The sequence below is a fragment of the Crocodylus siamensis genome, chromosome 6, assembly GCF_052110815.1.
Source record: "Crocodylus siamensis isolate JL-2025a chromosome 6, ASM5211081v1, whole genome shotgun sequence".
Lineage (NCBI taxonomy): Eukaryota > Metazoa > Chordata > Crocodylia > Crocodylidae > Crocodylus > Crocodylus siamensis.
Genome location: NC_143400.1, coordinates 93,807,172 through 93,833,529, shown reverse-complemented (window position 1 = coordinate 93,833,529; position 26,358 = coordinate 93,807,172). Strand labels below are relative to the sequence as shown.

Here is a 26,358-nt window from a genome sequence, read left to right as displayed (position 1 = left end):
AGTCCAGACTGATGCTTTTGCAGCGGTGAAATAGGGACTGGGTGATGGGACATGGGTTATAGACTCCTAAAAGCCCAGGGCTGGAAGGGGCCTTGGGAAGCCTAGTCTGACCACCTGTTCCAGGCAGGATCAGCCCTAGACATCATTCTAGACCATCGCGCACCCAATCTCAGCCCTCAATCCTACAGTGTGATTAAGCTCAAGTCCTGATGGGGAAGAGGGTGCGTGCGCATGGTTCTGGCAGTGCTGCCATTCAGACAAGGTCATGAGTCAGGCGTGTTTGCTGTGGTTGTATGTGCAGGGCTGGGTGCTGAAGCAGGGGTCACAGATGCACGTCAGGGGTTGAGACAACCCCTCCTTTTCTCTGCTAAGTAGGGGAGTGCTTCATTAGAATAAGGGAGCAGAGAGAAAATGATAGATGCAGGGGGGGGAAGCCCTACGGCAGAAATCAGTCTGCAAAGTGGCTGCTTCAGCATGTTTCACCAGCGCTTTTCACTTCGCTTATGCTGAGCTAGCTGCATGTCACCATGTCTATGGCTACTACTGACATCCCACACGCTGTACGCACAGCAGAGACAGTCTCCCACTATGGGAAATGGACTTGGGGAATGAGAGGCACCAAAAGGTCAGGCACTATATGGGTAGCTGCTGTCTCAGGGAGAGGGGAAAGATCCATCGCGGTTGAGATGCGTAAGCAGAAGGCTGCAGCCTGGGCAAGCTATTCCTGTGCTGTTTCAATGCATGCTCTGGTGACCTGGCAGCAGTGAGGAGCAGTGCTCCCACAGCAACCCTGCCCTGCTTGGGACTGAAAGTCTCCGTTTTATGGCTAACAAAGCCAGCACTAAATAGAGATGGGCTTTGCCTGTTGGGCCTCCAGTTCATCCAGTAGTCTGGGCTTCTCAGAAGCCTAGCATCCAGGGATGGCCCACGTCAGCACCTGAATCCACCTGGACCCTATTTAGAAGCTGTTATGGTAGGAACTGTTTGGAAAGGATGCAATTCTCCAAGGAAGTAATTACATGTGAAGACTGTTTCTATAGGTACAAGTGTAGTTAAGCTCAAGAGTTTTCTATGAATCCACTTCTGGTAATATCCAAGGCAGTACAGGGACCTGGAAGCTGGCATTTAGTTTCTACTCCCTATACACAGCTTCAAGGCTCTCTGCTATGCCAGAGTGGTTGTCACTTTGCTGTAGCTTGACTTGTCCAAAGGAAACTGATCCTGCTGCCTCCCAGCACTGAGGTGAAAGCCTGTGCTCCCAGCGGTGCGCATGGCTGCGAACATAGCAGCAGAGAATGCTGTGTGAGCCGAGAAGTGCTAGAACGGTTTAGGGTGAAGACAGCTGAAACTGCAGTAGGCTGTTTTACCTGGCATGTGTCACTTTGGGTTGGAAAAGCTGGTTGAGAACATGCCCTAAACCTAAGTGTTTTTTTGCTTTTTTTACATGCAGCTTCATTAGCACCCTCAGAGTCGGCTGGCTCCAGACACTCTAGTGACTGATCGCTGATCTCACAGTAGGCTTGAGGTCCAGGAGAAGAGAGCAGAGCTATTAGCAATGTGCCTTCCCAGCTGCAAACTGTGTTGTAAGAGAATCCCGCCTCTCTTCCCCTACATCCCAGGCCTCTGTGGCACAGCTGCTTCCTTCTTCGTGCCCTGACGAAGGCTCACGGAGCCGCAGTAGGTCATGCTGAGAATCTCTGTTCATTGGTGTACTTTTTTCTTTGGTGGAGCAAGGAAGAGGAGGAATCTTACTTCAAAGGGCTACATGGGGCAGGAGGGAAGACTTTTGCATGATTATGGCAGGGCACCCAAATCTGGCTCTACAGTGGAATTGTTTGTTGTGATTTAACGGGGCACAGGCTTATGCCAACAAGCTGCGGTTTAGGACTCTTGTATGGTGTCTACACTCAGACTCGGATGTCTCCTATTATTACTAGATATGCCCTGACAAGGCAGCTCCTGCAGTCTTGGCCTCTTGTCTTTTCAAGCACCTTTTCCTTCCTAAATGGTTTCTTGGCTGGTAGGTTGGGCTGGGACCTGTGCACCAGCTCAGTTGCCTCCCCTGGTACAAGCACTGGTTGTCCTGGAGAGCATACTCTGCCCCATGGGCCCAACAGGCTGAGATACACTAGCAGGGAAACGGAGGAAGCTTTTGCTGTGGATAATGGACTTTTCTTTCTGGGATTAATGCTCCATTATCAATTCCCTTAAAAATTAGAAGTGGGCTTGTACTTCCACTCACAAGGGTTGAACTCAGGAGCTGAAACGGTGCACTTATTTCCTGTCCAGTATCGACTGATCATAAAGCCTCTAGTGTGGTTTGTGCAGGTGCTGAGGCCCTGCTGAGATTTACTAAGGTTATGAAGGTTATAGCTCCCCTGGAGGTGGAAAGGGCAATGAAGACAGAAGGTTTGTATACTTTATAGCAGGGCTTCCCTTCTAAGGCACAGGGATTTATTTGGGGACTCCTGATGCAGCATTTCAGCCTCTAGTAAACTTATGGAAGAGCATAGCTACCTCCACCCTACTCTGAGTTTGTAGACAGTGCAGGCAAGGGTAATGGCCAGTTCATTCAGCACAACCCACCTTTCCAGATTGCACTGAGGAGCCAGTAGAGCTTGGATAAGTGGATGTATGTCCTCTACTGCCCAAGAAATGAGTGAACCTGGCTTAGTAGCAGCTGAATAAAACAGGAAGAAACTGTACAAAGTGGCATGGGATGCTTGTAGTGATGCCATAGGAAGACCCTGACATTTGGCTAGAGCTGTCACTTCTCGGAGGCAAGTGCTTTAGCAAGAACCTAGAGCCCTTTGTGGCAGCAGCGCTGATAGGAGCTTTGTGTTGCTGCTGCTGTCTTGCAGACAAAGGGCTGCTAGCTGCATCTTTGTCTCTTGCATCCTAAAGGAAGGAAGGGGAGAAACAAGAGATGTGGCTTTTTCCATTTTTGGACGGTAGGAATGTTTTTAATTCAGAAATCGTGTTTGTACTTACATTAGGTAATATCACAGTCTATTTTACAAGTTGAGGGGATGAGGATGCATGGACCAGTTACACAGAAATCCTGTGAGAGGACTGAAACTAAACGTGAAGAGGTTTAATCCGAAACAAACTGAAACGTGTCAAAGGTTTGGTGCGAGTGGAAATGAGAGGTTATGTACCAGACAAGTACAAAGGATGAAACTAACATAATTTACAGTACTGGGTCTGCGTGACCATTGGTTTGCCCATTTCTATGAACAGTCTTGTCCCCGCTCCCGTGGCGGAGATAGGGGTCAGGTCTCTCAGGACTTGGTCTGGTCTGGTCTGGTCAGGTCAGAGGGGAAAGCAAAATAATCGATGGGTGAAGGTCACAACCCATGTTGAGCTGGTCCCCAGGATCATCGCTATGGAAAGCGTCTTCCACTTGGATAGTCAGGGGGGTCTGCACCAAGAACTGCGCTGAGGACAACTAAACCAGCCCCAAGAGCCCCTGATCTCAAACGTAGAAAAGTCTCACCCTGGAAGTGCTTACAAGGAGGTCGTCATCGTAGAACTTGGTTTCTATAATAACATTACCGCTGTGGAAGGAAATTTCAGAAGAGAGGTTGGTCAGTCTCTACTGTTCATACTTCTATCTCCGCCAGTACTCGCTGGCTTCACTGAACTCTATCAGCAATGAACTGGCATCATCACAAGCAACCTTCCCTCTTATCAACCCCCTGCACCACTTCCTGCATTTTCCTTGAAATGGAAAAACTTGCTGACTGCATTCCAAGCAAGGGAGCGGCTTTCCCTCTCTTTTCCAAGCTTCTGTTTACTAGGTTACATATCACGCTGTCGGCTCACACAGTTATGAATGGTTAGCTGCTTCGCGACACTCCTAACATCAGAATCTAACAGTATGCCCAGCTGCTCTTGCTTAGCCCTCTGCTGGGAAATGCATAAAACAGCAACCGTGCTCCCTGGTTTGCTCTTATGTGACCTCTAACGCTGGGGAACTGCCTCTACCAGGGATATTGTTTCTCCCAGAAACTGCTTAATGTGTGCACATCTTGCAAGCTGCAGTGGAAAGAAAGCAGGCAGAATGCAGCTTTTGGTACGATTCCAAGCTACGTGGGTTTGAGTGAGTCAAAGCCTCCATAAGCCGGTCTAATTGAGAGTGTTTTAAATGGAGCAGCAGCAGGTGACTTGATACCAGGGTCCCCAGCACTGCTGAACCAGTGCCCTCAACAGTGGAAAACGTGTCTGTAGTTTCTGGCCTGCACTGGAAGTGAACAGTCTCTCAAGTCCTCCTGCCCTTCCAGAAATTCAGATGGCAGAAAATCTAGAATCATAGAAAATTGAGGTTGGAAGGGACCTCAAGAGGTCATCTAGTCCCACCCCCTGCTCAAAGCAGGACCATCCCCAACTACATCATCCCAGCCAAGGCTTTGTTTAGCCGGGTCTTGAAAACTTCCAAGGATGGAAATGCCTCCCTGGGTAACCTGTTCCAGTGCTTCACCCCCCTCCTAGTGAGAAAATTCTTCCTAATATCCAACCTAAACATCCCTTGCTGCAACTTGAGCCCACTGCTCCTTGTTCTGTCATCTGCCCCACTGAGACCAATCCAGCTCCATCCTCTTTTGAACAACCCTTCAGGTAGTTGAAGGCTGCTGCTAAAACCCCCCTCACTCCTGTCTTCTCTAGACTAAATAAGTCCAGTTCCCTCAGCCTGTCCTCATAACTCATGTGCCGCAGCCCCTGAACCAATTTAATTGCCCTCCACTGGACTCACTCCAATTTGTCCACATCCTTTCTGCAGTGGGGGGCCCACAACTGGTCACAGGAGTCCAGATGTGGTCTCACCGGTGCTGAACAGAGGTGAAGAATCACTGCCCTTGACCAACTAGCAATACACCTACCAACGCAGCCCAGGATGCTGCTAGCCTTCTTAGCACTAAGGGCACGCTGCTGGCTCCTGTTTGGCTTCTTGTCCCGTCACCCCCAGGTCCTTTTCTGCAGAGCTGCTGCCCAGCCAGTCAGTTCCCAGCCTGCACCGATGCAAGGGATTGCTCCATCCTAAGGGCAGCGCTTTGCACTTGTCCTTGCTGAACCTCATGAGAGTCCTTTTGGCCCAGTCCTCCAACCTGTCTTGGTCACTCTGAATCCTAGCCTTACCCTCCAGTGTATCTACTACTCCCGCCAGCTTGGTGTCATCTGCAAACTTGCTGAGAGTGCACCACATCCCATCTTCTAGGTCACTAAAGAAGTTCCCAGTCAGCCTGGAAATCACCTCAGGGGGTTCTTGTGCGGTACCAAGTGATGTTTTTAGAGCCAAACTCTTAAGGGGGTGAAGCTGCAGGCGACTTCGGGCTGAAGGAAAGGGACCAGAAAAGACACGCCTTGAGGCACCGGGTAGCCCTTTGAAAGGATTTTAAGAGACCTTTGGAGGGCAGGATGGAGAACTGGGAGGCCTAGAAAGACTGGTGGGAACTTAAGAGGAGAGGGACTAGAGGGCTGGAAAATCCCCCTTGCACCCTGGATCATGCAGTCCTTGCTCAGGTGTTCCCCAAAGAGGAGAGCTGTTTTCCTGCTGTGCGCCAGAGAATGGGCTCATGTGCAGTCAGTATATTCTCCTCCCCAGTGTTTCGCTCAGTGTTTAGCATCTCTTCATCTCTCTAAAAAGAGCTGGAAATAGAAATCCAAGATGGCAGAGCTGCCTCAGGTCCCTTGCTGAGGGTCTACCTTCTTTCCAAGCAAGGAGCAATAAGGGGAAAATTGGAGAAGAACAGCCTTTGGGGAGGATACAGACATCTTGTGTTGTGACCGGCTGATCTCAGCCAGAGGCCTCCCACATCCTTCTATCTCAGCTGGTGACTGGCAAAGAGATAAGGTTTGCTGGCTCATGTCTAGGCTGGTGCTGGGGTGTGGAGGAGTTGTTTTTCTTTTTAAGGAGACCCTTTAGGAAGCAGCAGTCTCCAGGATTGCTTTCCCTCATTTTACCAAAGCCTCTGTCCCTCAGCTCCTAATTGGAGTGATGCCCTGGTACCATGGTTCTCAACCTTTTCTAGACTGAGGGTGCCCCTCCATAACTCCTGAATTTGGTGGACGCGGCGGAGAATTGCTGCTATGCTGCCTCAGCTTCATGCAGCGGTTCTCAACCAGGGTCCTGCAACAGCCAGGTGGAACTGCCCTGCCCACCTCCTGCAGAGCCAGACCAGGAAGGGGCACAGTCGTGCCAGCTTCTGCCTGCACTGCATTCACCCGATGAACATAATGTAGGCAAGAGCACCCAGCTTCACCTGCTCCACACACCTATTTCCAGGAGCCGCATGCAGGGTCAGACTGACTGGAAAGAGGGAGGCAGCACTGGGCACTCCAGCTCTTCCCAGTCAGATGCCACAAAAGGCACATCAGGAAGTTTCACTCAGTCACAGCACTGGCTGCGCGAGTGCTGCAATACTCCTGAAAGGCTCTCGTGGTACCCTAGGATGCTGCAGTATCCCAGTTGAGAACCACTGTTGTAGCATATGCATCTTGATCCAGCATTGCCCTTCCTACTTTGCTCCTCTCTCCTCTCTGCGTGATCTCCAACAGCACCTCCTCTAAAACAAAGGTGCCAGTTAAAGTAAGTTTTACTCTGACATGGTGCTATGTGACTAATGGTTATCTCGTATCTGAAAAAAAAAGGAAAGACAGCTAACGGCTGGCAAAACTGTACGGTGTTGAAATAAGCACTGGAAGCCAATGCTGGGTCCTGTGAGCAATCCCCATGTGAAAAATCTCTACAGAGTTTTCTGAGGAAGAGCCAGTTCTCAATAACTGGACTCTGAGAAGAGGTTAAATATCTTGGCTGGGATGTGGGGGGTGCTAGGATGAAATATTCAAAACTCCTTCAGAGGTCACCTTTAAAAAAAAGACAGCTCTAGTGTCTAATACAGGATCAATTCCAGTTTCTTAAAAGTTTTATTGGCTATATCAAAGCAAATGAGGCCTATGGGAAAGAGGGGAATGAGGTTGGCTCTATTCCTTTAAATCTCAGTAGCAGTTAATATCGAAGCTGACTGAATGCTGATAGCAACTTTCCCTTCTCCCCTTCCAATTTACATTTTCAGCAAGCCTCCACTTTCACTCCCGCACCCCCAAGGAAATTCAGGTGCACTAACCCCATGCCACTCACGTTAAAACGTTAGCTGGCATCATCTGTGATTCTGGTGCAGCTTCTATCAAGGACTGCCAAGTGTTTGTGGAGTTGGGGATCACGAAGCCAAATTCAAAGAACCATTCTGAAAGGCAAAAAGGAGAGGCAGACACTTCAGATTATCCCCACAACGGTCTCTCTACCTCATCACGCCCCCAGAACCGAGTGCCCACCTAACATCCTGCTAGCAGGTTATTTAAAATCAACTCAAACTGTACTAAGCATGCTCCTCGCCTCCAAACTAGGTGTTTCCTGTGTCCTTTACAGACAATCTCTACATAGCTGTGACTGTTATGTAACTCCACATTCAGTGGACATGCAACCCAGCCGGACTAGGAATAAAGAGGTCGGTCCTTCCACATCAGGCCAGCCTGAAAGGAGTAGGTGCACAATTAACAGGAAAGAAGACTATAAGCTCAGTATGCTCATGCCCCCAAAAGCAAGTGTAGCAATGTGACAAAGTATACAGGATTTTGTAGTTATGAGTCATATACAGAAGCCTTATAGGAACTGCAGTACCAAAGCATACCACTGCTCCTTCTAGTTCACTATCCATCCTGACAGTGGCCTGCCCCAGATGCTTCACTGGACTGTGCAAAAATCCCTGTAATAGACAGTCAGGGGGGACCCGGCTTGCAAAAGAAGGTTTCTCCCAGCCTCAGGCACCTTGTAGTGGTTTTAGGCTCTGAAGCACAATTACCAAACTACTGGCATAAATGTATATGGAGAACTTGTGATATGGGCTTCAGTACTTGGGCCCGTTGCTTCCAACGTGCATGCGGCCTTGATGGGATTCTGAAAAAAACATGCTTAGTCCACTGTATTGCCAGCAATCCTGGCTGTTCTACAAAGGACCAATTTGCCACACGATGGCATGGCTGCACATGGCCTATGAGGATACCTTCTAGACACTGCCCTTTGAAAAAAACTTTCTGTTCCAGTCGAAACTTTTCCATCTGTTCTGCTGAAGAGAAGTTCAGCTCCCGAGACACAGCTTTGCACTTCAGGATTTTTTTGGGAACTCGAGCTGTCAAACAGAGGGAGACAAACATTATTCAGACCAGGAATGCAATGAACATGGCTGCTACACGTACTATTCCATTAGCCTTTGAAATCCTGCCCGGTGCTAATAGAGGCTCAAAGCTCAATGAGGGCAGAAGAGCTATGAGAGAGGCTCATTTTACATGGCTCAGAATGGGTTAAGGCTGAATGCTTTAAAAGTCTGTGGCAGAGGCCGGAATTAGAACATGTGCCTCTTGACTTCTAATACCTGGCAATCTCCTACTAAAACTGTACTTCCCCAGGTTAAAATGTGACCTACAGCACTGAAAATTACTTTACAATGTGCTCAACCTGGCAAGCAGCTGGAAAGCTGCTCCGCACATTAAGCAGGTAACACTTCTTGCTTCTGCTTCCTGCCTTGGGCTCTGTGAATCCCAATCAAATGCAAATTGCTGCTTTCCAGCCCAGCAAACACTATTCTATCCATGTTGTGTATGTATTGGGAGCTGTCCCTTAAATATAGAAATCTGTTCACCAAAATAACCATCCTGAGATGGATCGTTGTCTCAAAATCTGTACTGAGCTGGACAATCAGAAATGTCTGTGTGGCTGAGCTATTGCCGTCTCTCCCTGCCCTAGTCAACAGGAAGATATACTTGATGATAAGATTTTTTTGTCTTTGGGGGAACAAGAGAAGGGGGAATCTGGAAGCACCAGCTAATGGGCTGAAATGTCCTAATAACAAGGATAATGGGGAGATCAGTATGCTACTAAACTACCAAGTCCTTCACTCTTGAGCAATATGATCCATATATATTCTTACATCATACCAGTCTTTTCATATAAATGTATTTAATAATAAAGACAAGGGAATACAGATGGAATGTACTTTTTATGAGCGGAACTGCTACTAAATGAAAGCCTATCAAAAGGTCCAGGAGCAGACAGTAAAGCTGCTGTTCAATAAAAGGAAAAACCCATCAAACCCCAGGCAAATCCATTTAATGGAGTGGGACCTCAATGCAGTGCTGGCTTAGAGAGCCAGAGGGGACCAGGATGTGAACTGCACTTTAGTCTTAGGGAGAGTACAGATGCCAGATCTTAGAAACCTGGTTTGGAGCTCCCTGAAATGTCACACCCTCCCCTCCCTAATGGCTTCGGACTATTTTTGCAGAATTAGGAAGTATACTAGCTCTTCATGATTGCATTTCAACATGGAAAAATGTAGATTATTTGTTAATTTACAAGTAGAATCTCATGCATATACATAAAAGGTAGACTGATTTTTAAATAACAGCATTTGAATCATGATTTAAAATCATTGGGCAGAAAACCTGGATTGAAATAATTCATTTTAATCTTGTTTTGCTTTTATATTTTATGGTTATTTTGCTGAAGAAAATGTGATTCTCGTTGCTTGGTGTTCATTAGAATACACTAAGCTGCAAGTTGACATGGCCTTTACACTACATGGGAGTCTACTTCTGCCTAGCCAGGAGGATAAGCATTTATTTAAGTGATTAAATACCTTAACAAATATTTATTCAGATTCTTAATTTTTTTACATTTTTATTAGGTTAGAAAATGTCAAATAACATTTATTTACTAGCTGAATTGCTCTGCATCAAGCTGCATTTGGATGGAAATAGAAATTCAATTAACAGGCGCAAAAGCCACATTTTTCAATTTTTTTAATTAAGTGTGCAGGATGCATAAAAGCAATTTTATAAACACTTGCATATGAAATTAACTGACTGTTTGAAAGTGGAACTATTACTGTGTGTTTCTAATTGCAGTGTCCTTCAAGATTTTTTAGAACTAGCAGATATCAGCCTTTCACACGTAACTTCTGGTCACAGATGGGAAGAGGAGTTTTTCCTGCTTTCCCAACTCGTGTTCTGCACTTACAGTTCGATAAACGGAAAAGAAGACCAAACTCTTTTTTTGCACCTCCAAAGAGGCTACCGCTGGCAAAAGCTCTCTCTGCACTTAGAAAATGACTTTCTTATTTCAGTGACTTCACTTTAAAAAAAAATTCAACTGCAACTACTTTAAATATTACTTTACTTGAAATGGAAATAGTAAGCATGGGTTTAATAGAGGCTGTCAGGATTTCAAATTTAATTTAAAATCAGCTTATTTTTTACAAATATCTATTGAAGTCCAATAGAAACCCAGTGTAAATAAACATTCATTGATCTTTATCCCATTTGCTATATATTTGCTTCTACTATCAATAGCTGGGGGCTTACCATGAATTGCCATGACAAAGCAATACCCTCAAAGACGCACATGCTACACATCTTAAAGTCTTTCAGGATCTCTCAGGTCCATCTTAAACCTAAAAGCTCCTTAGGATGCTTGTCCCCACTAGCCCTCTTGGGAAGCCGTTCCAGAATACCTCCCCCTTCTGCTGGCTGGAAATGACACGGCTCCTGTCTCGGTTTATTCCCGCTCAGGCTGTACTCCCTCACTCTTAGGCAAATATCCTTTAGATTAAGTAGCTCTCCTCCCTTCTGGCGTTTATCCCCCCTGACTTATTTATACAGAATCATCATATTCATCGCATTCCTGTGAGAGAAGATTGTGAAATAAAGTCTTAGCAAGGCCTTTCTCTGCACCTGCTGCTGTTTGAATTCAACTTTCCTGAGCCCGGTTGACTAGCATGAGGACTGTATCCAGTATTCCAGGAGGCCTTAACTGTACCTTGTACAATGGCATTTATTAATAGCCCCATGTGGGATAAAGTCCCAGAACAGCTCTGAAATAGGCAAGTATTGCTTCTTTTAACAGGGAGAAACAGTCAAAGGCAGAAAGAAATTATACAGCTTGGCAAGTGAGAAAACTGGGAACAGAACTCACAAGTCCCAGCTCCTAGCCTTTTGCTTCATTCAGAAACACATGCTCTGGCAACCTACGGTACTTAAAATTAGCCAAGAAATGTAACAGGTTATTTGGCTACATTGAAGGAAGAGGATTCACAAGTTGCTAGTGCAGGGGCAGGCAATTATTTTTGACTGAGGGCCGCTGAGTTTTGGCAAGCTATTGGGGGTTGCATGACAGGCAGCCAGGGCAGGTAAATATTAATTTTCTAAATTTTTTAGGGGCCCCACGGGTCGGACAGAATGGCCTGGCAGGCCACGTCCGGCCCACGGGCTGCATTTCACCTACCCCGTGCTAGTGCCTCTGAGGGGAAGCTATCTTAAAAGGAAACCAGAAAACAACAGGAACACCTGACTTGATATTTTCTGCTTCCTCAAGCCACCTCATTTCTCCCACGGGTCCTGTCGGCTATTCTGTCTTTTCAACACTTTCTCTACGCAGTGGCTAGCAAAAAAAGGCAAAGCAGAACCACCCCGTGATTTGTGGAATGAGGTATCAAGCAGCAATATTTTACTTGTTAGTAAAGGGAAAAGTTCCAACGATTTAGGCTAGTTCCCTATATAAAAGGACTAGCTGTACTGAGGTTTTGATGCATACTGCTGAACACACTGCCTCTGTTTCAAAACTGGTGCAGTATGTTTCTGATTTGAAAGTTTTCTCTAGGTATGTGATGCTAGCAGAGTAAATTCCTACGCACGTTAACAGGAGCTTTGCTAACCTGCTGCTGGAAAAGCACTGGTATGAGATTAAGGGGACTCTTATAAGCAAGGCTGAACTGGGTGGAGTTCAGAAATGGTTGGATTAACTTTTACCACAGTGCTTCCATCTTCCAGCTTTGAATCACGACCCTCCCATGACAGCATTAGCCTCCTTTTTGCAGAGATGGCCGGTCATTTCTAACTGCAGTGGACAGATTGGGCACTGGATGAGGGGTAGCAAACTTGCTTCGCTTCTGTCTCAAGTTAGCTTGGAACCCAGATCTCTAGTTGAAAGAATAGCAGATTAACCATGTGCGGTACAGTCCCCTATGGCCGAGACTACCCATCCCCTCTACTCTGATAGTGTTATCATCATTTACAAAGGGGTAATGCCTCCCGTTGTCCACTCTGGTACCATATACCTTTACAAACTGGTGGCTAGCCTGTGACAGTAACAGATTTCCCAATTCATACATATGCCTTTATTCTTCAGGATCCAGTTGCTTCCCCCAACATGCATACCAGTAAGTGACACTGATGTAAATACAAAGCCAAGTTCACTCCACTCTTTACCTGCCCTTACATGCTGCTCACTTAATCAGAAAACCCCTTCTGCGTGAATTTGCTGAGGCCAGACCAATCCTATGCGACAGGTTCTCTACACTTGTAAGCTCCCTTTCAATTGCCTTCCATTATGGATAAGCTTGCATGGGATATTAAATAGGAAAGCACTTTGTCGCAAAATGAAAACATAATGGGAAATGGAGCACTGTGCTAGGCCTGTAGGAATGGATTCCAAGGGTAGAAAAGAAAAGCCTTCATACCATTACCTAGGACAGAAAAAAGAAATGGAAAGCAAAGATGTAAGACTTCTCACCCCAAGGCACTGCAAGAGTTAAGCCTATTTTCACCTTGCGCCCACTGACTGCAGCGGTGCCCACATACATTACCAGCCCATGATACCCAATGCAGCCACACAATACCTTCATGCTCCACTCCCGGCACAGACAAATCTTCTGTTCCTTGCCAGAGGATTTTCCCTGTCTCTGCATCCCGAAGATTCATCCAATTTCTGATTGAGAAGCAATTAAGGAAAAATAAACTGGGCCCGTTGTTAAACTCTGTGTCCACCATCCTTTACCACATGCTGAAACAGGGTTGTTTGAATTAAGCAGCTGAGTTGCAATAAACTTTGGACTGGCCACACAGGACGCATCCAGACAAGTGTGCATGTGTGCTACGTAGCACTGCAGACCTGTCTTCAGCACTGTACACGCCGCACATGCAAGCATTCCGTGCACTGCTAATTTGCAGCACGGGGGGTGGAAATCCTGCTGTCAAAAAACCCCACACTAGATAAAAGTGGGGTGATGCATGTGGCAGCAGTGTGTGTTGCCTGAAACCAGAACCTGGCCAGCCAGAGCCACACTCTGACTGTTGCCCAGGCTCCCTGCTGCCAGATCGTTGCTGCTGGGGTCCCAGGAGGCTCCCACGACCCAGGTAAAGATGCTGGCCCCAGCCTCCCCTACCCCACCCAGGGCCATCTGCCACATACCAGAGCATGTGTTCATCGGCATTCCCCAGGGACAGCTATGTGCCACTGCTATTTGTCCCTAGGCAAACACATGCACACGCTCATCTGGACACGCCCAGTCTGCAATCACAGCACTTTCCTCTCCTGGTTTAAAACCAAACACACCAAGTCATGACCAAGTTAGTCACACAAGAGCTGTACGTGCACATAATAAGTTTTCACTTGAACTTCATGCTTACTATTAGCCATGTTGACCATTTCCAACTAATATATACTGGAGAAGACGCATCACTGCTTGCAGTGCTGTAGAGAAACAAGCAGCATTACCACCCAATAAAAGCTGTCACCCTGAGAAACCCTTGCCTTTTGCCAGTAGCAGGGAACTCTATCCTGAAAGCCACCAGCACTGTCCCCTCTTCCTCTCAGATTAATGGGAATAGGGGAAAGACCAAGTTTCTCTTTTCTGTGTCACTAGAGAAGGGAAGAGTATTGGCTCAGTCTTATTTCCCTGATGAGCAGACTGCAATAAGAAGGGCTGTTCTACTCCTGGTCAGCATGAGTGATTTTCATTTAAGTGGAAAGCCTCTAAGCAAAGTAGTGCTGTGGTGGAGTTTCCCCAGCCTGGTGGGAGTGAACAGAGAGCAAGTGTCAGCCTTCTGGTGGTCCGGACCGCAGAGTTATGCAGAAGTGTGGCACGCCCTACTTTCCCAAGGCAGAGACAGCAGGTAGATGAAGTGTTTTATCTGTGCATCCTGGTGTAAGCGTGTGTAACATACGCCATGAAAAGAGGCTGCCAAGCTGTGTTAGGTGGTCGGCTCATCTGGAATAGGGATGCACCCTTTTGAAAGCCTGAGACTGACTTGCTAAAATCCTAAAGGAGGGCTTCCTGCTCCAAGAAGTCACTGGCAAATGTCTATGCGTAGATGCAATGCAGAGACTGTCCTTCAGAGACTGCAGTGTGAACCAGATGGAAAAAACCAGGATAAAAATGTTGGTTACCATTTTTTTCTGATGGAAATGCGCTCTCTGAACCAATGGTTCTTACCCAAAGTGCCAGGGCACCCTGGAGTGCTGTGAGATTTTTTTGTAGGGTGCCCTGAGTGAAGAGATAAGGGCAGGCTCAGGCTAATTTGTGCCTGGCTGCTGCCCTGCCCCGAATGCCTGACCCCTCTGCCAGGAGGTAAGCACTGTAATAAATGCATTTGTTTTTTAAATGGGGTCCTGCTCAATTCACAAAAGTGATTAAGGGGTGCCTCAATTCCAATGAGAGGTGCATTGACTCTAAAAAGGTTGAGGAATACTGCTCTAGGCACTGGTTAGTATGCAGCCATGTCCATTTTTGTGCTGAGCGCTCTCCAAATCTTCACAGAACAGTTTCTGCTAGGAAGAAATTCACTAAGGCAGCGTAGGCCGACCTTTTTGGCAGCAATGCCACAACTTACCCCCTGTGCCCTCCCTGAGTGCCACCCCAATCTTCTTCCCCTGCTCTGTACTTTCTGCCCACTCTGTTGTTTTGGTCTCTGCTTCTTGCCCTGCGATCTGCTGTTTTCTGCCCCTTACCCTGTCTGCCATTGCGCTGCCTGTCCCCTCCCCAGTCTGCTGTGGGCCACTTGCAGTGCGTATGCCCTGATCTAAGGTGTCAGGAGGAGGACAGTGTGTAATGTTTATGTAAGTCAACTCTCTGCTGTAGCAGCACAAGGGCAGAGGGTCTTGAAGAGATACCCGAGAGAGGACCTTGGGGATGAACTTGGGGGGGGGGCCCCTTACGATGCACAGAGAAATGGCAAAAAGGAAGCTGTGTGAGGAGCTGGTGATAAGTGGGAGTGAACTGCCACAGCAGCACAATAGATAGTGGCAAAGTGAAGCTTTACTCAGGTGGGGGGGAAAGTACTCTTGCATCCACCTCAGGTGCTGATGCTCCAGGGAGACTCAAAACTCTTACTCTGTATTGATCAGGGCCAGCACTGAAAGCACTCAAGGTCTGTCTGAGGCGGGGGGGGAGCAAATGTTTTTGCAACTTTTGCTTGGCAATGTTTGTTTTAAAAATTGCATGTAGGAGTGGGAGAGGAAGAAGGCTGGTTAAAAATGGCAGCCTTCTAGCAAGCCTTCTAACACACGTGCTTAAAAACCAGATGTGTAAAAGAAAGTTGTGGGCAGTCACCACCTGTACACCTATAGATGTTATACCAGACGAACATCATGAATTAGACAATCCCCCTCCATTGACGGCATTTCTATAGCTGCTGTTACTCCTGTATCTGAGTGTTACTCTTTATAACATGCCTGTGATGGGAGGAGGTCCAGATTTTTAGTTATGTAGGTATTGCTCCACAGAGTGACTTGTCAGAAGTTGTGCATGAAGCCTCTGATGGAGCAGGGAAGTGAACCTAAATTTCTCAGTCTTCCAAGTCCCACAATAGTACCATAACCATGGGATGGATCTCCCTCCCTCCTCACAAATTTTTGCATTCTTCCTTCATACCAAGGTGTCAAAGCCCATTGAATATGTGTAGTCTCACAGCTGTTAATCAAATGAATACAACTGAGATGGATGAGAGTGACAGACGCACTTAGCCATATTAGTCTGAAAACATATGGTATCGGGCCGTAGCAATGTACTTCTGGTCAGCAGAGAAAAATGATAAATGCTACACCTTAATTCTAACAGAATTTCTCTCTCTCACATCCAAAGGAAGGGCAGTCATTTTAAATTGGACAATGCAGTCTTAAGAACAGAGGTGTCAGGCTTCTAGGCAGTCTCTTGTCAAATTTTGTTCTGTATTGATGTTTCACTGCAATGGTAAATCCATGCGAGATGGTCTCCCTTGTGCTGAGTTCTGACCATCGAGTTAAAGATCAATAAGCAGTGAAAAGCTAGATCCACGGTGTCTGGAGTTTACAGGTCAGCAATATGCATCACAGTTCCTGGCTGATACCTCGCATTTCAACAATCAAGGCAGCTGTTGACCGTGCTTACTGTGCAGAACCAAAGAACTAAAAGTTTAAAGTACCAACATAGCTACAGGACTCCTGGCTGTGACAACTCTGTATTAACTCCATCTGAGTTCTTCCAGCTTTCTATGAATGAAAAATAAACTGACAGACAAAAATCAGCCTGACCTCTCGGCAGGAGCTCAAGAAAAGGGCTAGAAAAACCACACAGAAAGAAATGGCTCAACTGTCTTTCCTATGCACTCAGAAACCACAGGAGACCACAGGGCGCTAGCTGTTTTAAGTATACATTTTCTAGCAGCTGAGCATTAAAAGGGAAAATACCAACCTCTAAGTACGTCCACAGTGAAATATCACCTGGAGGAAGACAAGGTTTCTCTAATTCAAGTTCTTTGGGTAGTGGTGTTTGCTTTTTCAAAAAGCAGAGAGACAAACGTGAAAACAGTTTCCTAATTCAAAACTTGAGTTCATTCACACAACTTAATACAACGGGACAAAAAAAAATACCACAAGTCCCTGGGTAGGGAATACCCAGCAGAGCACCAGCTGTACTGCTTACCTAGTTAGCAGCTTAGCATACTATTTTTGTCATCTCAAACAGAAAGCCTGGTACTAGGACATACCCCATAGTGAACAAAATGGAGATCTCAAACCAAACCCACACGTGCTGTTATTTCCTAATGTGTTTAATTGGTTCAAGATTCTCCCATCTCAGCATGAGAGAGATTGTTACTAAAAATAAAAATGCTCCATCTTCTTTCTGAACAGCAGTGGGGACCTGCAGGCAGGATGCACAGGGGGTTTAAATGGTGTTAAGCAAAAAAAAGTGCATTAATATGAGCTTAACACAATCATTCTTTGTGTGGAAAGCATGGGTCAGAAGTTAAGAGGAGGAAAATTTGAAAGTGCAAGTCAGGGAAAAGATACAGGGCCAGGAAACTCTGACCTCATTAAGTTAAGAGAAGCAACAACAGTATATTTGTAATGTAGATTCTCACCCAGACAGTGCAAGACCCCGTCACACCACTATTCTCATGCTCCTGCTTTTTCCTACAGGACGGAGGATCTGATTTAAGGCTGCATAGGTCAAATCACCTTCAGTCCTGAAGGCAAGGAAGGATTAGGTAGCAGAGCAGAAGGAAGGAAGGGAGTACTGTCAATCTATTTATATTCACCACCTACTAGGTCAGCAAAGTCTTATATGCAAGCTCTGTAGTAGCTGCAATGTAACTTGCTTTATATACACGACACAAATTAAGCTTCCTCACAAGTGCACTCCATTCAGCCTGATGAAGAGCAGTTAGGGATGCAGCATCTAATTCAGGGTCTGCTGTCTTGAATACCTCTGATCAAAGGAGAAAAGAAATGCTTTCTTTTCCTGTATCTGTCAGAGACATCATTTTCTTTTTAATTCACAAAGACATCCAAACGTCCCGATTTATCTTGAAATGCTGGACACTGCAAAAGACTCAGTGTGTTCTCATGCTGTTAAATAGGGATGGCCTTAATGGAAGAGGAGGAGGAGGAATTCAGGCAGAATTAATCACCGTGTAGCATGTGGAGAGAGGGACAGGCGCAGCCTCTACCTTGCTATTGTTTGTGCCATTTTCTAACATTTTCCCCTAGTGCATGCCTAATTCCTTTTGGAAAACCTGCAGCTGCCAACTGCTGCTACTCTTTCCACTCTGCTGCAGCTCATTCTCAGTTTTGGGCCAGGCTATCCTGACTCTCCCACATCCCTAGGAATCTCTGCAGGCCTCTTATCATTCTTAATGAAAGCAACCTAATTTCTGTAGCCACTTCTTGCAGCTATGCCATTCACCGAAGTCTTTCCCAGCTGCTTACATGTATACAATATAGCGCATCAGGCATGATCAGGATGTCAATGTAGCCCAGAGTAAGCAATAGCCGAAAGAATAACGGGCAAACCGAGGGTGAGATCAAAAAGCCCTGCAAGTTTCTAAAATCAGAGAGTTGTTGCGGCACCTCCGGCCTCCAGCGAGGCTTCTGTTCTAACCCACCCAACTTGCATTCCTGATTTTATAATGTTGCCCGACTGAAAGCATAAACAACCAGGCATTCGTGGTATGGGGAGGCAGTATTTTACTTTTAAAGGTGTATAGTTTGGTAACTAGTACAAAGCAACTTTTAGTAGCCTATACGGATCAGATGTAGACTTTCCAGATAGTACATTTTTTAATAAGAGATTTTAACTTTGACTTCACAGCATCTGATTTTTCAGAACTAGCCCTGTGGACTTGAACAGAACGGTTGGAGATGTTTCCTCTGGCATCTCAAAACTGATGCTGGTGGGTGCCAGGGGTATTGAATAGAGGATGGATCATTCTACAGATATCTGGTTCAATGCTCTCCCTCCATAGCATCCGTTTCTGCTACTGTTGGAGATACAATACCGGGCTGGACCCAGTATGGCACTTCCTTTGTTGTCATGACTTCAGAACATTAGGAGATGGCCGGCAAATTACTGGTTCAAGGATTAGGTCACCCAAATGGCTGACAGTTCCCTCCCCTACGCCCCCCAACACCAGTCATTCTCCCTCTAACACCCCTTCCCACTTTTACAGCTCCTAGACCCCAGTCCAGTAAAGCACATACATTACAGTTAAGCAAATGCTTAAGTACTTTGCTCAATCAAAGCCCTTGAGTCCACTCTATTCACACATAAAAGAACACTGCTACTTGAGGGTTTAATACGCAGTACTTACTGGCTCTGGCAGCGTGTTATGGAGCATGAGCATTTCTTTATGGTCTAAAGTTAAAAGACTGTATGAAATCATATTAGAAGGGACTGGAAGAGAGTCTGTCCACTTCATCCACTAATAAAAGTGCTGAAACAAATGCAGAACCAAGCAGCTATTGCTCAAATGCCATCATCACCTCTGGGTATTTTAAGGCATGCACACAGCATCTCACCTCTGCCTACTACCAAACGACGACATACACCTGGGACGCAGGACTAACAAGAAAGGATGCTTATATATACACTGCAGGAGCACAGAGCTTCTTCAATTCATCTGTGAAAAGCCTGCTTTCTTAGCAGTGAAGGACAAGGCATCAATTACTGTGCTCCTCGAAAAACAATTTGGGGTGGTACAAATTGGAAAGGTGCTCTTGTAAAGCCCCAAATGGAAGGAAGCCAATTATTCCTTCCCAGCACTTCTGACATGCTCTGGTGCTAAATGGAAAAGAAGCTGCTCTTAAACCATCCTATACAGAACAAATCACTGCACAGCAGCAGTCAGCAAGACCCAAAGAACAACATGAGCCATATGACAAGATACAGTAAAAAAAGGCCCCAAAACCAAGTCATCTGACAGTAAAATTATATAATTGAGGGGTATATTTAACAGCGATAACCTCCCCTCAATGAAACAAAAACTCTGGGTCTTTGCAGCATACATATTAACTATTTACTGCCCTTCATCCTGTTTTTCTTGTCTGGGTTTTTATGTTTCCTCTACATCTTCACCAATACATTCTGATTCCACTGGTCCCATGTCCGCCACAGCCAGCTTTCATCTAATGTCACATAACCCCGGATTAAGCTGGAGATTTTCTGAACTACCCGGTAAGATATAAACTAATATTACTGAATACCAAATCTATATAATAGAGGTATCTTCACATGCTATACTAGATAAGACTGCTTGGGAGTAATGTCACAGTAAATATACCTGCCTTATCTGTAATATCAAGCAGACCTCAGGTCAGATTTTATAGAATCACAGAATCATAGAAAATGAGGGCTGGAAGGGACCTCAGGAGGTTGCATCTAGTCCAACCCCTGCTCCAAGCAGGACCAGCCCCAACTATGTCATCCCAGCCAAGGCTTTGACTAGCCGGGTATTAAACACCTCCAAGGATGGAGACTGCACCACCTCCCTGGGTCACCTGCTCCAGTGCTTCACCGCCCTCCTCGGGAGAAAGTTTTTCCCCTGATATCCAACCTCAGCTTCCCTTGCTACAACTTGAGACCTGTTGCTCCTTGTTCTGTCATCTGCCCCCACTGAGACAAGTCCAGCTCCATCCTCTTCCAAACCTGACTCCAGGCAGTTGAAGGCTGCTATTAAATCCACCCCCTAGGCTTCTCTTCTCCAGACGAAATAAGCCCCATTCCCTCAGCCTCTCCTCATAAGTCATGTGCCACAGCCCCTGAACCATTTTTCTTTGCCCGCCACTGGACTCTCTCCCATTTGTCCACATCCTTTCTGTAGCGGGGACCCAAAACTGGACACAGGACTCCAGATGTGGCCTCCCCAGTGCTGAATAGAGGGAAGAATCACTGCCTTCCATCAGCTGGTAACACTCCTACCAATGCGGCCCAGAATGCCAGTAGCCTTATTGGCAACAAGGGCACACTGCTGGCTCATATCCAGCTTACTGTCCCCTGTCCCCCCAGGTCCTTTTCTGCAGAACTGCTGCCCAGCCACTCAGCCCCCAGCCTGTCCTGGTGCAGGGGATTGCTCCCTCCTAAGTGCAGGACTTTGCACTTGTCCTTGTTGAACCTCATGAGATTTCTTTCAGCCTAATCCTCCAATTTGTCTAAGTCACTCTGAATCCTAGCTTTACCCTCCAGCGTATCTATTACACCCCACAGCTTGGTTTCAACCGCAAAGTTGCTGAGGGCGCACTTCATCCCCTTTCCAGATTGTTAATGAAGATATTGAACAAAACCGGGCCCAGGACCGACCCCTGGGGCACTCCACTCGATACTAGCTGTGAACAAGACATTGAGCCATTGATGACTACTTTCTGAGCCCAATGCTGCAGCTAGTTTTCTATCCACCTTACAGTCCATTCATCCAGCCCGTACTTCCTTAGCTTGCTTACAAGAGGGCTGCAGGAGACAGTACCAAAAGCCTTGCTAAAGTCAAGATATATCATGTCCGCTGCTTTCCCTGCTTCCGCAGAACCAGTTCTCTCATCCTGGAAGGCAATTTTCTCATCTTCCCTATGCAGAAAAGCTTGTCTTGGATTAGAATTAGGACACAAGTATGCTGATCCTATTCATGTTTATGCCACACGCTTTCTGTGTGATCTTGGGCAAGTCACTCACTCCTCGTGCTCCAGGTGATCATTTGTGGAGTACAAATGAGCTATTTCACTACCAGAGGAGCATTGCAAGGATAAACCCATTCATATTTATGTGGGGCTCTGATGTTACACAGAGGCACACCATAGAAAAGTATAATGCCTAAGGTTAATTTATAATCAGCTCAGTTGCAAAGTGCTGCTAATCAAACAAGCTGGAAAAATACAGAAGCCATCTCCTTGGCATGCTTTGTTAATGTAGCAAAATCATGTCGAGTTCCTGCCAGTGAAGAATTTCGAATGCAAGGGCTTAGCTGGTGTAACAGCTGCGCCCAACACCCAGCCTACGACTCCAGCAAGCATGACAGCCGTTATTCCCCAGTACTGCAGACAAAAGGACGAAAGTCAGCAGAGGCCTCAATCCCGCAGCATCCTGTTAACATCAACGTGCAGAGTTCAAGCAACGTGGTTTCCTTTTCATTGCCTACTGATTTGCCTTCTTGTCATTTCTGCTTTCCGGAGAGATTCCTAGTAAATCCTTCACCTGTAATGCAGGGGCTCCAAATACAAAATACCTCACTGGGATCTGTGACACCTGCTGTATGATGAACAAAACCAACCTCATGCCACAGATGAAGAACTCTAACTAAGAAAAGGAGATGGGGAGTCTCACAGTGGTGGTTGGGAAAGGAATTTTAAGTCCTCCCTAGTTATGCTGTAAAACAAGCCTTGATTCTACTTCACTCACTTTTTTCTCTTCTGCAAACTAAATAAGGAATATATAAGGGGAGGGAGCTCCTGAGGGAAGACTTGTGTCTAATGAAGGGAAAGGAAGGGTCATCAGGTCATTACATGGCACAAAGGAGAACAAAATCTGGCAGCGCAGCCCTATTGCTTGAAAATACTTGAGACAAGGACAACCACACACAGGCATATGCAGATGCCTGTTGTTTCATTTATTAGCATACCTGCCTACATGAAACTGTACTGGCAGCCTGGAGATTTGCAACCCTGTGGTTTTGGTATATTGTGAGTGCTTAAATTGTTTAAGGTGTTTAAATTCCAGACCTGAGCACTTTCAGTCACTGCTGAGCAGTCGGAAATAATCTTAGCGTCTACAAACAACTTGTGATTTCTTCAGACAAAAGCAACAATATGTGACATTCCCTAGCCGTTTTTGTCTGCAGCAGATGAGAAGACTTCCTTGTTATCAGCATGTACCAGCCAAAGGCCAGCCAACCAGCCAACACTTCCAACAGAGAAAGAGGTGCATTGCACTGCTGCAGTAGCCACATCAAAACGCAATCCAGGAGTTCTCTATAGCTGCAAAATCCATCATCTGAGGTCCCATACATAACGAATTAAAGTGAAAAAGCTGGCAGCATATGGATTGTCTAAGGAAGAATAAATTCTCAAGTCAAAAACCCACGTGTGCATTCAAATGTTTAGCTTGCAGGGCAGGTGCGAGTCAGACTGAGCCCGTTGCCTTGTATAGCAGCGCTGAGGAAGTGGTTTGTTTGCTGCTATTAGGCCTTGGTTTTGTTTGCGCTAGTAACAGATGCATTTAAAAAATGGTCCCTAGACCTTGATTATGGTGCCAGAGAATAAAAAACGATTACATCTGGAGAACACTTTATGCTCTGGACAACAGAACAGTTGTTCGCTCAGTCAAACCCAACACTGTCGGCAGGACCGTCTCCAAAGTATGGGCTGCGCAGACAAAATTAGCATTTCTCTTCTGATTTGACCATAGGCAGATCTTCCCAATCCTCCTAAACAGAGCTTGAAAATTAATGTGTTAGAAAAGCTTCAGCTCATGCTAAGAACCCTGTGAATACTAACATAATTAATGGCATCAGGAGTGCTGGAAGTTGGCGGAAACATCAGGTGAGTCAACAGCAGTGATGACTGCACCCAAAGGGAGAAGTTGGCTTTTCGAATGTAGAAGACATTTTTGGAGTGTAATTTTACAGTGGGTTGCTCCTTAGCTCAGATGTAGGGCAAAAATGAATGCCACTATTGAGCAAACTGCTGGAAAAAATATATATGTGGGAGACTGAAAAGGCAGTGGAAGCACGGCTCTGGAATTGCCTCCTGGCAGATCTTCCTATGGAGAAGAAAAGGACACTAGAAGTCCTCCTCCCGGCCAGGCAGAGGAGGCCCCTCTATACGGACAAGGTGACATGGCACATGAGCGTGTTCTGCAAATCTTATCACGCGATTTCTGTCAACACATGATAACGGAGTTAAACCCAAAGCAAGCAGGAGGGCAGACAAAGCTGCGTGTCCAACTCACGACCTCTGCCACTTCTTTTATGTATACCGACTGATTTTCTTCTCTTTGTGAGTCAACTTTAAAAATGATTCAGCAGTTGACGCAACTTCACTCCGCCTTAACTACCTCAAAACATTCAATCATTTCTAGCATAGCTGAACTATTATGATAATATTCCACAGCTCTCGGCAATAAGTGAGCTAGAGAGAGGTGAGTGGAAATAATCCATCAAGGGGTTTTGTTGAGTAACTTCATGTTCGTAGTGAGGTTGTTACTAGAAGCTCTCCAAGGAATTTACCCCTCCTGTAAATCACTATGGCCTATTGTTCTCTGCACTGTTAGAACACAGGGTATTATGGCAGTCGTGCAAAGAAATTAACCTTAATGGAAAGAGGTATTTTGAATCCTGATGTGCCTCTTCGTTCTACGCTGCTCTTCCATTTGCTTTCCAATGGGTATTCTTTTACTTTGCTTATCCCCAGGTATATGGATTTTTCTTACGTGTCTAAAGGGATTCTTCACACTCCCCTGTACAAACAAAGGATTCTTTGATACTTTAACAGAATATTTAAATGGGGCAAATGTGGCTGCTGTAGTTGACATGTTCGCACAATCTCACACTTCAGTGACCCACAGTCTGGTGTGAAATATGAAAAAATGGGGGAAAAAGGTTTTGGTTTTTTTAAAAAGGCAGCTTCTCGCTGCACTGTTTGTGGCTAGACCATTTCTTTGTTCCTTGAAGCCCTCTGCAATAATTTTGATGTTGAGCAAAGTGAGGCTTATTGAAAGTGGCATAGCTGAACATTAGCGGGTTCCCCTGCTGTTTGGTTTATCCATCCACTGAACTCCCAGCACCATCTCGGTCTGCGTGTGTCCCTCTGGTGATATAAGCAACTGGCGGCAAGAAAAGCCTAGATGTTTTCCAACTGCCAATATTTATGTTGCGACTACACACTTTTTTGTTCTGTTAATAACTACTCGTCTCCCTTAACCAATCTCTACTCAGGAGACAGCACATCTAGCACTAATGCAATGGGTTCCCAGGAGGCTCCTACTGACGGCCTACAGACTTATCAGATATAGGGTCTTTTTAGAGATTGGAATTTACTGGATTTTTCTGCATTATGTGTCACTCAAAGTTAGAAAGACCTTTATGAAGACCTGAAAAATGACGGAGAGAGAAAGTGAGTACACAGTGTACCAACTGTACAGCTAATTGCAGCCCATCCCTGCCTAAGGAGGAAGAGAGAAATGTTCTCATTTAACAATTTTACTTGACAGACAGGGTACTCTGAGTAGTCAACATGCCCTAGCAAAGCCCCTTCTATATTGCTTACAATTCTGCTGTTTTTCACAAACATCGAACAGTTCTCAATGCAGCCTCATGAGAGAGGTAGAACAATTCCCTGTTTTCCATACTACGAAATATGTGCAGAAACTTGTCCACAGTCACGCATTACCTTGGGGACTGGCTTGGAATGAGAATCCAGGTTCTTGGCTCCACGTCTTGTGCTTCATAAGACAATATGGCCCCTCTCTCTCGTCTTAGCCAGGAACTGGGTGCTCTGGACCAATGGAAATTCGTATTCAAACTTGGAAAGCTTATACAGTAGCACAAATTACAATGCAATAGCAACAGCCTTTGTGCCAATAATTCTCTTCCCGTCACGCTTCTCTTGCTTTTGGTGGTCACCAAAACTTAATGTGTAGCCCTGCACTCTGGCCAGACCTTAGTAATGCAAGAATACAGGGGAAGAAGATGAAGAAAGATGACTGGTTTCCAAAGTAAGAATTACTTTTGACTTTGTGTAAAATGGCAGATGAAAGCCAAGATCTGGCAGCTCGAGCAGGAGCAAAATGTTTCGAATCAGAAAACCAAGTAAACACAGCGTACCAAGCACATCAATGGCAGTGTTCCTGGTCATTAAGGAGGTTGAAGAACTGTGATACATAAAAGAAAGGCACACAAAAAGCATTTCAACAGTTGTTCCTCACCGTATTTATACTAATCAATGATTAGTCTGCCTTGTAAAGGGTTTTTTTCTTTTAAAATGCGGATACTCATTTTTCTCAGCCAAAGTCTAAATCACAAGGCCATAGACATGTTTGGCATCATTTTGGGATTTGGTTTGGTTTACAAGTGAGCCCAAGCAAGTAAAAATGAGCTTCTCAATATAAGAACAAAGGGAAATGCCCAACTCCCAAGAGTTGGCTTTTTTTCCCTCCAAACCACAAAACTGCTCCCTTCCACATAAAGCATATCACAGATGCAAAATCATACCACTTTCCTAAATATGTTGTTTCAACTAGATGCTTCTGAATTGTCACCTCCAGGAATGGTAGTATTAATCTGCAAAACAAATTCAGGTACTACTTTAGAAGGAGAAAAGCTCCAGACGGATTCCCACGACAGATCACTTACTGAATGACCGCTGCAGGCTTCTGGCAGAGATCTGCCAGTGCCCATTTTGTACAAAATGCAGAAGATCTGTTCAGGGACTAACCTCTAAACAGACTCCTTTAAGAGGTGACCCAACATACATAACATTTAAGTCAGTTCAAATAGGCCAGGGTCATCTTCATTCACAGACACAATAGTAACATGTTTCAAGATTTATAATCACCATCCTGACACTAAATGCAAGTGGTAGAATCCTTAGACTTGGTTAGCACAGGCAAAACTAACAAGCACTGAGGTTGTTTGTTTAAAATACTAAAACTAATGCATCTCGTCCAGCCACAGTGGTGATTTGGAGATGTATGGCATGTGGCCAGCTCCACAAACAGAACCATAACCCAGACA

General features: G+C 45.6%; 1 protein-coding gene across 5 annotated transcripts in view; it reads right to left on the bottom strand.

The window, feature by feature from the left end:
• Positions 1–3,079: 3,079 nt before the first annotated feature.
• Positions 3,080–26,358, bottom strand: part of PDE6D (phosphodiesterase 6D) — a 44,493-nt gene continuing 21,214 nt past the window's right edge. Inside the window, exons 2-6 of one of the 5 annotated variants that reach the window (XM_090050928.1) lie at positions 25,016–25,120; positions 12,726–12,814; positions 8,061–8,186; positions 7,139–7,244; positions 3,080–3,557 (exon numbers count right to left, since the gene is read on the bottom strand). In XM_090050928.1, the coding sequence (XP_089907054.1) occupies positions 3,476–3,557; positions 7,139–7,244; positions 8,061–8,186; positions 12,726–12,807 (396 nt within the window). In that variant the 5' untranslated portion in view covers positions 12,808–12,814; positions 25,016–25,120 and the 3' untranslated portion in view covers positions 3,080–3,475. Of the gene's footprint in view, positions 3,558–7,138; positions 7,245–8,060; positions 8,187–12,725; positions 12,815–25,015; positions 26,330–26,358 lie in introns of those variants that run through there. The other 4 variants (XM_090050931.1, XM_090050927.1, XM_090050929.1 and 1 more) reach the window with 4 other exon arrangements.